Below are 14655 nucleotides of genomic sequence, written 5' to 3' on the forward strand. Positions count from 1 at the left end.
GCCAGGTAGAAGGATTATTTCATATTGGATAAGAGGGAAGCAGTAAAGGATAGATATAGACACAGGTGAATGTATGGATTTGACAGTGGAAATTTGAAGAAAAATCCTTTTGGTTATTTTTACTTTGTGAAGTTGCAGGCCCTATTTCTTTGCACACTTGAGGAGAAAAGGGAAGATTTAAATTAGCCATTTGGAAAATGGGGAAGAGAGCTGCCTAGGAAACTATAGAAGCATACCAGAGTGTTACTGAGAACCTGATTGAGTTGAAGACCATGAATTAGTAGTAGTAGTGCCAAGGTCTACCTCTGTGAGATTTTCTTTAAGAGTGTAAGTGGTTTGGGTGTGTGTGTGTGTGAATAATGTTGCTAGACTGGAAATACAGGAAGACTTTAAAGATATTGGCATGAGAATGGTAGAAGTGCTAGACTAAAGAACAAGTTGCTTAATAATGGAGGAAGTGAGAACAACAGGAATATGAAAATGAAGAGCAACGGGGAAAAAGGAGACATATGCAATACTTTAAAAAATAAAAAATAAAATAAAGTGAAGAGCAAGTGTGGTATGAGTTAATGAGCAAGAGAGTTGGATGGGTGGGAGTCTGTGGGCAGAAATTGGGATGCTCGAACTTAGTATTTAGAATATTTAGTGTTTCAGTAGAGAAGGCCCCAGGTATATAAGTTGATGGTTGGAGTGGAGTAGGATAATAGGTGAAGACCAGGTGGTTAAGGGTCCAAGTTTTATGAGATGCTCCCCCTCTTAGCACTGGATCAGGCCAGAGTTATAGGAGAAAGAAGATTAAACCAAGTACCGAAGGCTGTAGCTAACAGCAAGGGGAGGGGGGGTGGGAGGAGAGGGGGAGGGAGGGGAAGGTGATTGGGTGTTGGTGAGTGACAGCAGCAAGCAGAGGTTGTCAAAAGAACAAGGATTGTACTGGAGGGTGGAGTAGAAGTATTTAAGAAACAGCATGAGGGTATGAGGAGAAGGCTGATTCTACCTCCCAAATCTGTAGCAAGTAGAAGAATGTTTGCTGAAATAATCTGTTGGAAAGTTAATAGTATTCAAGACTAGCACTGTCCAATAGAACTTTCTGCAATGATGTAAATATCTGCACTGTCCAACAAAGTAGCCACTAGTTACATGTGGCTAATTGAGTATTTACTCACATATTGAGCATCTGAAATGTGGCTTAGTACAATTGAAGAACTGACTTTAAATTTTTAAAAATGTAATTAGTTAAAATCTATAATAATAAAAGCATAATATGCTAATTAGACCGGATATCCTTCCGGACGACCTTCTGGACAAAGCCAGGGCTTCAAGGGAAGCCCGGGGCCCGGGTGTCTGCTGGCAGCTGGGGGAAGGAAGGCCTACCCTTGCACGAATTTCATGCATTGGGCCTCAAGTTAAATATAAATAGCCACATATGATTACTGGTTAACACATTGGACAGTCCAGGTCTATATCATTTACTTATAAGCAGATTCAGAAATGTTAAATGCCATGTTATTGACATATAACTAGATAGGGACAAAACTGGAACTAGAGTTGTAATGGTAGAAGCAGTGAAGAAATACTGAAAAATAAATGAATAGAAATAATTTAAGAGACTTAGTAATGAAATTATCTTGGAATATCAGTAATTAATAATTATTATTAAGTTATTAAAACTTGATAATTCCAAAGTTAGAAGCCAAAGATATTAAGAAGACAGAATGGCTTTAGTAATAATAAACAAGAAACGAGTTTGGCAGAAAGGGAGAAGTTGATAAATTCAATTTTACATATTTGATTAAAAAGGAATATTTTAGATTAAAAGGGACCAAGGGGGCATAGCAGACACAATTCATGGTCATTGATTGAATTTTGGTTTCAATATATCAGTTGAAAAGACATTTCTGGCACAATTGAGAAAATTTGAATATTGGGTGAGTTGATGATATTAGGGAATTATTGGTAATTGTGTTAGATGTGCTCATATTGTGGGGATATAGAAAAGACTTTATTTTTTAGATGGATATTGGCATGTAAGATGTCATGGTATGTGTAATAATCTTTAAAATAATTTTTAAAAAAGAAGCAAATATGGCAAAATGTTAACATTGATAAATCTAGGAGATAGGTATATGAGTATTCATATTTACTTATTACATCAGATCACATTTATTATCTTATAAGTGAAATACATTTTTGAGAAGTTTGAAAAATTTTTACATAAACATTTGAAAAAATAATTGTTTTTAGCTTTGCCTTATGAGTGGAGAAATCATTCAAATGTCCCCTCAAATGAGCCTAATCTTTGAAGCAATGGACCTTTCCCAGGCCTCAGTAAGTTCATAATTTACTATAACAGTAGTTTGTTTGTTTATTCTTTTATTTATTTAATCAATAAGTGTTTTTATTATGTTTCAGAAGATGAGTTAGACACTAGAAATACAAAGATGAGTAAGACACAGTGTATGCTCATTTAGGGAAGACAAGAAGCATGCTAATAAATAATCCCAGTATAGAGCTACATGTAAGTGCTCTAAGAATGTGGAGGGGATGAGTGCCCCAGAAGGGTATGGAAAACATTTGAGTGTTTGATCTGGTTTTGAGAGGTAAGACTTCTCCAGGGAGATTGTTTGGGGCTGGGCATTCCAAATCATGACTAGATATAAAGACCTGAAGCCAAGGCATGCCTGGGGAACTGTAACTTTAAATAGTTCAAATAGTATGTGAGGTTCTAAAGAAAGACAGGAGCCAGATCATGAAGTGCTTTATAAGTCATGCAAAGTAGAAGTTAATAACTTACAGGTACTACTGCTATAAAAGCAACATTGGAAAAAGAAAATGTGCCTTTTTTCTCTAGCCCGCCACTGTAAGCCGCTGTGGCATGATTTATTTGGAACCCTCACAATTAGGATGGGAACCGCTTGTGTCTTCATGGTTGAGTTCACTGAAGGGACCTTTACAGGAACATGATCATCAGGCTCTTCTGAGAGGACTTTTTGACTGGTTAATATGGCCCTCTTTAAAGCTTCGTAAGAAACAATGCAAGGTAACACTATTGTTCTCTGACTCATTGAAATTTGTTTAGGGAGCTGGGTGAATAGGTGAAGGGATTAAGAAAAAAAAAGAAAAAAAAATTAAAAAAGTTATTGATACAGACAACAGTATAGTGCAGGGGTGGGCAAACTTTTTGACTCGAGGGCCACAATGGGTTCTTAAACTGGACCGGAGGGCCGGAACAAAAGCATGGATGGAGTGTTTGTGTGAATTAATATAATTTCAAAATAAAGGAGTGGAGAGGAGAGCAAGAGAACCGGATAGAACAGCCGGATCCGGCCCGCAGGCCGTAGTTTGCCCATGGCTGGTATAGTGATTACCTGAGGGAAAGGGGAAGTGGGGGCTGGTAGAAGAGGGTAAAGGGGGGATAAATGGTGACAGAGGAGACTTGACCTTGGGTGGTGAACACAAAATACAATATACAGATGATGTATTATAGAATTTTACACTTGAAACCTATATAATTTTACTAACCAATGTCACGCCAAAAAATTCAATTAAAAAGAAAAAGACGTTGGCAGGGCCACACTTCCTCTGGAAGCTATAAGGGAGAGCCTTTCCTTACTGCTTTCAGGTTCTTTTGGCTTTGGATATTACTTGTCGTGTAGCTATATAACTCTAAGTCTCTTCCTTTATGTTTACCTGGTTTTCTACTCTGTCTGTCTCTCCACTGTGTGACTCATAAAGATTGAGAACCTTGAATTTAGGGTCTATCAAATAATTCAGAATATTCTCCTCATCTTGAGATTCTTAATTGCATCTTCAAAGACACTTTTTGCAAATAAGATGACATTCATGAGTCCATGGGATTAATTAGGACATGGGCAAATCTGTTGGGGGACCTAAATTCAACCCATCACATACAGACATACATGCACACACATTCGTTTCTTACATATAAATAAATACAGACTGGGGCAAAGTAGGTTTCCAGTTGTGAGTACGTGAAACAGTTTATTGTATTATTATTTATAAATTATTGTATTGTTTTTCATATGAACAACTAGAAACCTTCTTTTGCCGCACACTGTATATTGATCTAGAGAAGACAAAGGGTTATTCATTCAGTAGATTTCTTTATCCTAAAATATTATTAATAAGATAGGAAAAATACTCTACATTAAAGGGAAATATAAAAAATTCTACTTTATGAAGATTCTGTATAATGTCTTTATAGAGAAAATATGCAGATAAAGTCACTTTTCAGTTCTTGTATTTTAAAGCTCTAATACTACATGTTGTAAATAATACAAAATATGCTTCTGAGTGATGGATTTTATTCTTATAATTCATTGCCATATTTTCCACATTCAGTTAGTCCCCAAGATCTATGAATTTTCCCTCCTTGCTAACTTTTACATTTGCCATCTTCTCTCCATCCCAATTCCTCTGATCACCCCACTTCTACCTATAATAGTAACCTTTGTTCTGACCTTAATCATTTTCTTTTTTTTGTTGATTTCTTTATTGATTAAGGTGTTACATATGTGTTCTTATTCCCCCATTACCCCCTCACCCCCTCACTCATGCCCTCACCCCCCTGTTGTCTGTGTCCATTTGTTAGGCTTATATGCATACATACAAGTCCTTTGGTTGATCTCTCCCCCTTACCCCCACCCTCCCCTACCTTCCCTCTGAGGTTTGACGGTCTGATCGCTGCTTCTCTGTCTCTGGAGCTATTTTTGTTCCATCAGTTTATGTTGTTCATTATATTTCATAAATGAGTGAGATCATGTGATATTTATCTTTCTCTGACTGGCTTATTTCACTTAGCATAATGCTCTCCAGTTCCATCCATGCTGTTGCAAATGGTAAGAACTCCTTCTTTTTTACTGCAGCGTAGTATTCCATTGTGTAGATGTACCACAGTTTTTTAATCCACTCATCTGCTGATGGGCACTTAGGCTGTTTCCAAATCTTAGCTATTGTAAATTGTGCTGCTATGAACATAGGGGTGCATATATCCTTTCTAATTGGTGTTTCTAGTTTCTTGGGATATATTCCAAGAAGTGGGATCACTGGGTCAAATGGGAGTTACATTTTTAGTTTTTTTGAGGAAACTCCATACTGTTCTCCATTGAGTGGCTGCACCAGTCTGCATTCCCACCAGTAGTGCACAAGGGTTCCTTTTTCTCCGCATCCTCGTCAGCACTTATCGTTTGTTGATTTGTTGATGATAGCCATTCTGACAGGTGTGAGATGGTACTTCATTGTCGTTTTGATTTGCATCTCTCGGATGACTGACCTTAATAATTTTCTACTTGAATCAATACAATAGAGCTGCCCTGGTCCAATCTATATCCTGGTACCGGAATGAAGATTCCAAAACACAAATTAATTCCATTTACTCCTCTACTTAAAATCCTCCATTGTAACCCTCTTCTCTTAGCATGAAATCTTACCACAGGCTACAAAGCCTTTGCGAATCTGATACCTTTCTGCTTCTCACGCCTTATTTCTTGCCACTCCTTTTTCACAACCTATAAAATTCTCTTAATTCTGGGTCCGCTTGTATTTCCATTTCTGTGAATATAAAGTTTCTCCTGCCTTGAATGCCCTTCCTTTTAGCACCTGCCTAACTTCCCCCCCCACCCCCAAATTTAGCTGAGTTATTACTTAATCTGGGAAGCCTTTCTTGATTTATTTCTCTCCCACTTCTCTTCTTGACCTCCTCTCTGGGTCTGGGCTAATTGTTTATCTCAAGTACTCTAGTAGCCTCCCCCCGACCCTGGTATCACCCCATATTACTTTTGTCCATTTAACTTCAATATCACTACTTTTCAGATAGTGTGTGTTCTATATCTCCTAGCTTGGTATATAGGTATAACATGTTTTTTATAAGTGTTTGTTGAATAAATAAATGAATGCATGGCAGTTAGAGACTTTATTTCTGCTACCCCTAGAACACTATTTATTCTCTTACAGTAGCTAATTTTTATTTCTTAGGGAGTTTAGAATATGTTATGTATAACTATGTAATATGCTAAACCAAAATATTTGAGATATGTATTTATCATGTATACAGTTTAAATTCTTTACGTTTCAAAGTTATAAACACCTTATGAAAACCATATATGCTTTTATCAGTTTTAAAAATATTTATCTTCTTTTGTTTTTTAAATAAGATAAAAGAAAAGTATCATATTTTTTTCACTTTGCAGGAACTGATTCCTACAAGTGATAGCAATGCAGTTGTATCTCTCACACGCCTCTTTGAAGTACTCCTCTGTGACGTGGTAGAAAATGATCCTACAAGCAAGCACATTCATGTTTGGATTATGGTTGGTTTTATTCTTAATGTGGTATTTAATTACAGAATAAAATATGCCTCTGACCAATGATACTTGTACTGAGAATGACATTGTAAGATCCAGAGCTGGTTTTTGATGAGCACTGAAAGAATAGCTGAAGACATTAAAGTTGCCCTGACCTAGTATTTTGATTTAAAAAACACTTTAAAGAAAGTAAAATATGTCAAAACAAACCAAATCTACCCTGTTATTGATAAAATATCATAATTTGATAAATAATAAGGTGACTTAATATTAATCCAATATGGACTTTAGGTGAATTGATTTTGTCTTAATCTTAAACCAGCATGCAGACTGCAAGAAGCTGACTACAAATGACAAGAGTAGGCACACACCTGTTGGGTGGAGCATTGCTGGCAGAATCCAGAGAGCACAGGGGTAGGGAGGATTCAGTCATCCAGGATGGCTAATGTATAGAAGTCAGAGAAAGCCAGAGAACATCACTCTGAGGGAGCCAAAGGAAAGAGGGGTTTCGCTCTCTTCCCTGTGTATGCTACTTTCCCATCCACCACCTTATTCCTGAAAGTCTTGATCTCCTTTACTCAGTCTACCTTCTCTTCTAATCTGGTAATGGCAGTTTCTTCCTGTTGTTTTCCCTTCATCTGTTGCCACAGAAAATTACCTCAGATATCTCACATTCCAGGGTTCCCTGCTAACCATAATCTCTTCCTTTCCTCTCTCCCTTTGTCTTTATTTCCCTCCACTTTCAAAGAAATTGAACAGACATGTTTGAAATGTAATTTATTCATATTCCTTTTTCTCCCTAAGTTTGGAACTACCTTTCACAGAATTAGTTTTTAATATCCTTTCATACATATCAGTGCTACCTTTCTATAAAATAAAAGTATCTTAGGAATAGTTTACCTATGTAAACTTCATGTTATGTATTTCCTGGAATTTTTCATTCCGTTGGTAAACCTAAACTCCCAAAATTATTTTAATGGTTCAGAATCATTTTTAGACAAATATAGGTCTATACCTGGCTGAAAATTTTCTCTTAAAATATATTTGATAGATGTTTAAACTAGATAAGGCATGTACCCTGAGTAAAATTTGAAAGACAAAAGTAGGTTTTCCATCCATACCAGTCCTCCAGCCACTCTCAGGTCAACTACTATTACCAGTGCCTAGGTAGCCTGCTAGAGGTATTTGATGCATACTCTGATGTGTATACATTTAAAAAAATATTTTTATTGATTTCAGAGAGGAAGGGAGAGGGAGAAAGATAGAAACATCAATGATGAGAGAGTAATTGATCAGCTGCTACCTGCCTGTCCCCTATTGGGATTGAGCCCACTACCTGGGCATGTGCCCTTTCATTAGAATCAAACCTGGAACCCTTCAGTCCACAGGCCGATACGCTCTCCACTGAACCAAACCGGCTAGGGCTATATAAATTTTTATACATGTTAGCATACCATCTATACTTATTTACATCTTTTCTCACAATATATCTTGGAGATCATTCCATATCAGTAGAGTTATCTTCTTTTTTAACAGCTGCATGTATTCCAGTGTATGTAGCATAATCCAATTAAGCAGACCCCAATTGAAGAACATTTGGGTTCCTTTTATTCGTTTGCTATCACAAATAATGCTGCAGTGAATTTTTTTGTACATATATCATTTTAGCAGTTGGAAATATATTTCAGGATAAAATCCTAAAAGAGAAATTCCTAGATCATTTGGCATGGACATTTTAAATTTAGATAACTATTGTAAGAGAAATGATTCTATGTGATTTAGCTGTATTCCAGTAGATTTATTTATAGATCTGATCTTTTCCAAGTAAGTTAACCAGGCCTAATATCTTAAATTGTAATTAATTCTTTAAAAATTTATTTTAAATAATGAGTTTAAATTAAATATTTTTAATTGAATTTATTTAATTGGTTAATAAAATTATACAAGTTTCAGGCATGCAATTCTACAATACATCATCTGTATATTGTATTGTGTGTTTTCCACCCCAAGTCAAGTCTCCTTCCATCACTATTTATGCCCCCTTACCCTTCTTCTACTTCCCTTACCCCTTTTCCCACTGGCAATCACCATACTATTATCTGTTGTTTCTTGTTGTTTTTTACCAACAGGCTTGCTTTATGTTTTCTTTGATTTGGTCCATTGGAGGAAGTTGTGATACAAATGGTCGCATTATTTTTGATTCTTTCCTACGATCAATCATACTGGGAAAAATTGAAAGCAACCCAGTGCCTGATTCTGTGGGTAAATGGGAATGCCATTTTGATGAAAAAGGCTTGGTATATGATTACATGTATGAGGTATGATATAAAATTGTTATAATAAGCTATAAATCACAGTCTTGGATCAGCAGGCAAAATTCCTGAGTTCCAATTCTAGAGTTATTTTATTTTTAATTTTAATTTTTTAAATAAATCTTTATTGTTCAGATTATTAGAGTTGTTTCTCTTTTTCCCCCCCATAGCTCCCCTCTACCTGGTTCCCACCCCACCCTCTGCCCTTACACCCCCACCCACTGTCCTCATCCATAGGTGTACAATTTTTGTCCACTCTCTTCCCGCACCCACCACACCCCATTCCCCCCAAGAATTGTCAGTCCACTCCCTTTCTATGCCCCTGATTCTATTATAATCACCAGTTTATTCTGTTCATCAGATTTTTTTATTCACTTGATTTTTAGATTCACTTGTTATAGATATGTATTTGTTGTTCATAATTTTTACCTTTTTCTTCTTCTTCCTCTTCTTCTTAAAGAATACCTTTCAGCATTTCATATAATACTGGTTTGGCGGTGATGAACTCCTTTAGCTTTTTCTTATCAGTGAAGCTCTTTATCTGCCCTTCAATTCTGAATGATAGCTTTGCTGGGTAGAATAATCTTGGTTGCAGGTTCTTGCTATTCATCACTTTGAATATTTCTTGCCACTCCCGTCTGGCCTATATAGTTTCTGTTGAGAAATCAGCCGACAATCGTATGGGTGCTCCCTTGTAGGTAATTAACTGTTTTTCTGTTGCTGCTTTTAATATTCTCTCTTTTTTTCTTTTGCTCTTGGCATTTTAATTATGATGTGTCTTGGTGTGGTCCTCTTTGGATTCCTTTTGTTTGGGGTTCTCTGCGCTTCCTGGACTTGTACGTCTATTTCTTTCACCAGGTGGGGGAAGTTTTCTGTCATTATTTCTTCAAATAGGTTTTCAGTATCTTGCTTTCTCTCTTCTTCTGGCACCCCCATAATTCTGATATTGGTATGCCTGAAGTTGTCCCAGAGGCTCCTTACACTATCTTCATATTTTTGGATTCTTTTTTCTTTTTGCTTTTTCGGTTGAGTGTTTTTTGCTTCTTTGTATTTCAAATCTTTGACTTGATTCTTGCGATACTCTAGTCTGCTGTTGGATCTCTGTATATTATTTTTTATTTCAGTCAGTGTATGCTTAATTTCTAGTTGGTCCTTTTTCATATCCTTGAGGGTCTTGCTAAATTTATCGGCCTTTTCTAGAAAATTCTTGAAAAACCTTATAACCGTGGTTTTGAACTCTATATCCAGTCGTTTGCTTTCCTCCATTTCTTTCATTTGTGATCTGTTTCTTTGTCTCCACATTTTGGCTGCTTCCCTGAGTTGCTAGAGTGCCTTTGTGTGCTAGGTGTCCTTAGGGCCCAGTGGCTCAGCCTCCCCAGTTACCTGAGGTGGACACTCTTGGTGCACCCCTTTGTGTGCTGTGTGCACAGTCTTGTTGTAGTTAAGCCTTGATTGTTGTTGGTATCACTGGGAGGAATTGACCTCCAGGCCGATTGGCTGTGAGGATCAGCTGTGTTTACGCTGGGAGAACTTCTGTGCTGGAGACACCCTTATGAGGCAAGACTTGCTTCAGTGGGGCTTTGGTGCTCACTGAGTCTGCCCCCTGAGTGTGTCCCTTATGGATCTGAGGAGTTGTAATCTGGATGGTCCTACTCTGACCCCTGGGTACATTGGCTCTTGGATCTTCAAGGAGGTGCTAATTTAGCCTCTGCCTGAGGCCACCCAATGGGAGCTACGAAGAGATCTGCAGATTCCTCCTCTTTGTTTAGGTTTTGGAGGTGCCCAGATGAGGCCCAGCTGTGAAGCAATGCAAGCTGCTGTGGGGCCTTGGGTCTTCTTTTGGATGTTCTGGGTCTCACTGACTCAGTGGCAGTTTGTTAGGTAAGTTTAGATTTCAAAGGACCAGGCCATTCATATGCAAAAGCCTCTGCGCACACCTTGGGTGGGGCAGGGTCTCAGGGTGGAGCAAACAGCAATGGCTTCACATCAGCCCTGCCCTAAGAGGCCCCCGTGTCTCAGTGTCCTGCAGTAATCTCTGCAAGCAACTCTGAGAGAAAGCCGCCCTTGAGTTCTGCCCGCTGCCAGACAGTCCAGTTTCTCCCCGTATGAGACTGGGTCCCCTGAGTCTCGCCCAGAACTGGAGTTCAGAGCAGTCGGGAGCTTGTGTCTCCCTGTGGATTGAAAAAGCCAGCCGAGTACTCAGTTGCCAGCCCCTTCTGCGCGTGCCCTGGACCTCTGCACTTTACTTCCGCAGCTCCTCTGAGTTTCAGTGTGCTTTTCGCTTCCCTTCTAGTTGTAGAATTTCCACTTAGCCAGCCTTCCTGTGGTTTTGGATGATGTCCGTTTTATCTTTTAGTTGTAGTTTTGAAGTGGTTGTGTGAGGCAGCAAGTTCAGGTGTTTACCTATGCTGCCATCTTGGTTTCTCCTCTAGAGTTATTTTGAATTGTGTGGTTAGCATTATCGTTTTTTCTCTTTAGTTTCTTTTCCTGTGACTTGTGGACAGACAGATAAACTTGCTTTAAGAATAGTTTGTAATTTCAGATTTAAATTAAAGATATTTTCTCTACTTTTAAAATAATTTACAAAAGGATTATTTTAAACAGTAACCATTTGAGTAATCATTTGATTCATGCAAATTTTTCTTAATAAAGTCATAAGATCTGGGATTTTTTACCTAAATCTCAAGGTTTATAGATTAAGAAACAAACCTAGAGAGGCAATGACCAGAAGAATCAGGACTTGAACCTAGTTCTCTTGACTGCCAATGCAGAAATCTTTCCACAAAACCATTCTTAAAAACAGAATTTTAAGAATATGACCAGAGTTTCATCCTCATTAGTCACAATGAGAAGTCAATAAAATAATTTCTAAAATTAAAAAATCAAGAGTGATAACACAGCATATTCTTTAATAATTGGAGGAAAATACCAAAATATCCAGCTTAAAGAGCTAAATGAAGTTGCTGTTGGAAAGGAGAAAATGATAGTGAGAGGGTGACTGCTGTTTTTTTTTTTTTCAATTACAGTTGACATTCAAAATTATATTAGATTCAGGTGTACAGCATAGTGATCATATAATTTACAAAATGATCCCTCCAATAGGTCTTGACCCCATACATATTTACAACATTATTGACTATATTCCCTAAGCTGTACTTTACATTCCCCATGACTATTTTGTAACTACCAATTTGTACTTCTTAATCCCTTCACTCTATGTTATTTAGCTATGTTCTAATAGGTTTTATTCATAGATCTGATCTTTTCCAAGTAAGTTAACCAGGCCTTAATATATTAAACTAGAGGCCTGGTGCACAAATCCCTCGGCACTGGGTCTGGTGGGGTCCCTCGGCCTGGCCTGTGGGGATCAGTGGACCTCTGTGCTGCCACAGCCCGGCCTTACCTTACCCACCAGCTCAGAGGGCTCCAGCCTGCTGTCCACATAGATCCCGCACAGCACAGCAAGAAGTGGTGTGTGAAGAGACAGGTGGCGGGGGAGGAGCCTGTGCTGGGCACCACACAGCTCCTGCTCATCCCAGCCTCTCTGCGCCTGCCTCTCTGGTGTGCAGGGCAGTGTCCAAGGGAGAGGCTCGCACTGCAGTAGCTGCGCTCACCAGCCGTCAGCCCGGTGTCTGGTGCCCCTCTGTCAGCTGACCAGTGCTCCCACTGTGGGAGTGCACTGACCACCAGGGGGTAGCTCCTGCATTGAGCATCTGGCCCCTGGTGGTCAGTGCATATCATAGCTACTGGCTGGTCACTTGGTCGTCCAGTCATCTCGTCCAGTCGCTTAGGCTTTTATATATACATATTGCAATTAATTTTTAAAAAATGTCTTTTAAATAAACAGTTTCAATTAGCTCCCTAATTCCCTCCCATCTGGCAGCCATCAGTTTGTTTTCTGTATCTATGAGTTTGTTTGTGTTTTGTTTGTTTTGTATTTTAGAATTCACATATGAGTGAAATCATATGGTATTTGTCATTTTCACTCTGACTTTATTTTTGTTTGTTTTTAAAAAAATATTTTTATTGATTTTACAGAGAAAGGGAGAGGGAGAGAGAGAGAGAACATCAATGATGAGAGAGAATCATTGACAGGCTGCTTCCTGCATGTCCCCTACTGGAGATCAAACCCCCAACCCAGGCATGTGCCCTGACCAGGAATTGAACCAATCCAACCAATCAAACCATGACCTCCTGAATAATATAGGTCTATGTTTAACCACTGAGTCACTTGGGTCAGGCCTGTCTTACTTTATTTAGCATAATATCCTCTAGGTCCATCAATGTTGTTGCAAATGGCAAGATTTCCCTCTTTTTTTATGGCTGAGTAATATTTCATTGTATATATGTACCCTCCTTTATCCATTCATCTATTGATAATACTTAGGTTGCTTCCATATCTTGGCTATTGAAAATAGTGGATGCTGCAATGAACACAGAGTTGCATGTGTGTTTTAGATTTCTTTGAATAAATACTCATAAATAGGTCATATGATATTTGCAAGTCCTAGCCACAACAATTGGACAAAAATAGAATAAATAATGTTCAAGTGCATATGGAACATTTTCTAGGTTAGATCATGTGTTAGACTACAAAAGAAGTATCAGTAATTTAAAAAGACTGAAATATATCAAGCATCTATTTCAACCATAATGTATGAAACTAGAAATCAATTATAAGAAGTAAAACAAACATTTTTTAAATTCTGTGCTTTACTTATAATTGACTAGAGGCCCAGTGCACGAAATTCTTGTCCCTCAGCCCAGCTTGCACCCTTTTCAATCTGGGACCCCTTAAAGGATGTCCTACTGCCGGTTTACAGGGATCAGGCCATGGGGGTGTGGCCAGCCTGGGTAAGGGGCTTTTTTTCTTTTCTTTTTTTTTTTCAGTGTCTCCTTGAGTGGAGGCCAGGGCTGGCTGGAAGCAGGTATCTGGGATTTATTTATCTTCTATAATTGAAACTTTGTAGCCTTGAGCGGAGGCCAGGGCTGGCCAGGGTGGGCGGGAAGCTTGGCTTCCTCCATTGCTGGGGGCAACCCAGCTCCAGCTCCATGGCTGCTGCCATCTTTGGTGGGTTAATTTGCATACTCGCTCCTGATTGGCTGGTGGGTGTAGTGGAATGATGGTTAATTTGCATGTTTCTCTTTTATTAGTGTAGATTTTTAATTATATTTTTAATTTTTGAGAAAGCTCCATGCTATTTTCCATTTCAAGCTCTCTGCTCATTTTTAAATCAGATTGTCTTTTTTTTTTTTAGGGGGAAATGTTTTTTATTATATGTATGTCCCATTAATATATAGATTATTTGTCTTTTTGGTGTTAAGTTGCTTGAGTTCTTTATATATTTTGGATATTAACCTCTTATTGGATGTATCATTGGCAAATATCTTCTCTCATTCAGCAGGTTGTCTATTTGTGTGTTTTTTATGGTTTTCATTTCTGTGTAATAATTTTTTAGTTTGCTATAGCTCCATTTGATTATTTTTTCTTTTGTTTGCCTTGCCTGAGGAGACATCAAAAATAAACAAAAAAATTACTAAGAGCTATGTCAGAGTTTACTGCCTATGTTTTCATCTATCTGTTTTATGATTTCAGGTCTTACATTTAAATCTCTAACCCATTTTGAATTTATCTTGTATATGGTGTAAGAAAGTGGTCTAATTATTTTTTTTTTGCAAGTATCTGTCCAGTTTTCACAACACTATTTATTGAAAAGACTGTCTTTATTCCATTGTATATTTTTGCCTTTTTTGTCATAGATCAATTGACCATATAGGCCTGGGTTTATTTCTGGGTCTCTATTTTATCCCATTGAGCTATGTGTCTGTTTTCATGCCAATATCATGCTGTTTTTATTACTATAGCCTTGTAGTATTGTTTGGTATCAGGTAGTGTGGTACCTTTAACTTTGTTCCTCTTTTTCATGATTGTTTTGGCTATTTTGGGTCTTTTGTGGTTCCATGTAGATAGGATTTCTTATTCTAGTTCTGTGAAAAATGCCACTGGTATTTTGATAGGGATT

The 14655-nt window shown here is 37.9% G+C and overlaps 2 protein-coding genes across 2 annotated transcripts in view; both read left to right on the top strand.

Annotated features, from left to right (window-relative positions):
• DNASE1L3 (deoxyribonuclease 1L3) overlaps positions 1-14655 on the top strand; it is a 969732-nt gene that overhangs the window by 678039 nt on the left and 277038 nt on the right. The window lies entirely within an intron of this gene.
• DNAH12 (dynein axonemal heavy chain 12) overlaps positions 1-14655 on the top strand; it is a gene marked incomplete at both ends in the record, with an annotated part of 228478 nt that overhangs the window by 111262 nt on the left and 102561 nt on the right. The window contains 4 exon segments of the mRNA XM_080674339.1: positions 2242-2325; positions 2849-3037; positions 6207-6326; positions 8450-8638. Coding sequence (XP_080530465.1) covers positions 2242-2325; positions 2849-3037; positions 6207-6326; positions 8450-8638 — 582 coding nt within the window.

The sequence above is a fragment of the Plecotus auritus genome (genome assembly GCF_963455305.1).
Source record: "Plecotus auritus genome assembly, chromosome: 6".
Classification (NCBI taxonomy): Eukaryota; Metazoa; Chordata; class Mammalia; order Chiroptera; family Vespertilionidae; genus Plecotus; species Plecotus auritus.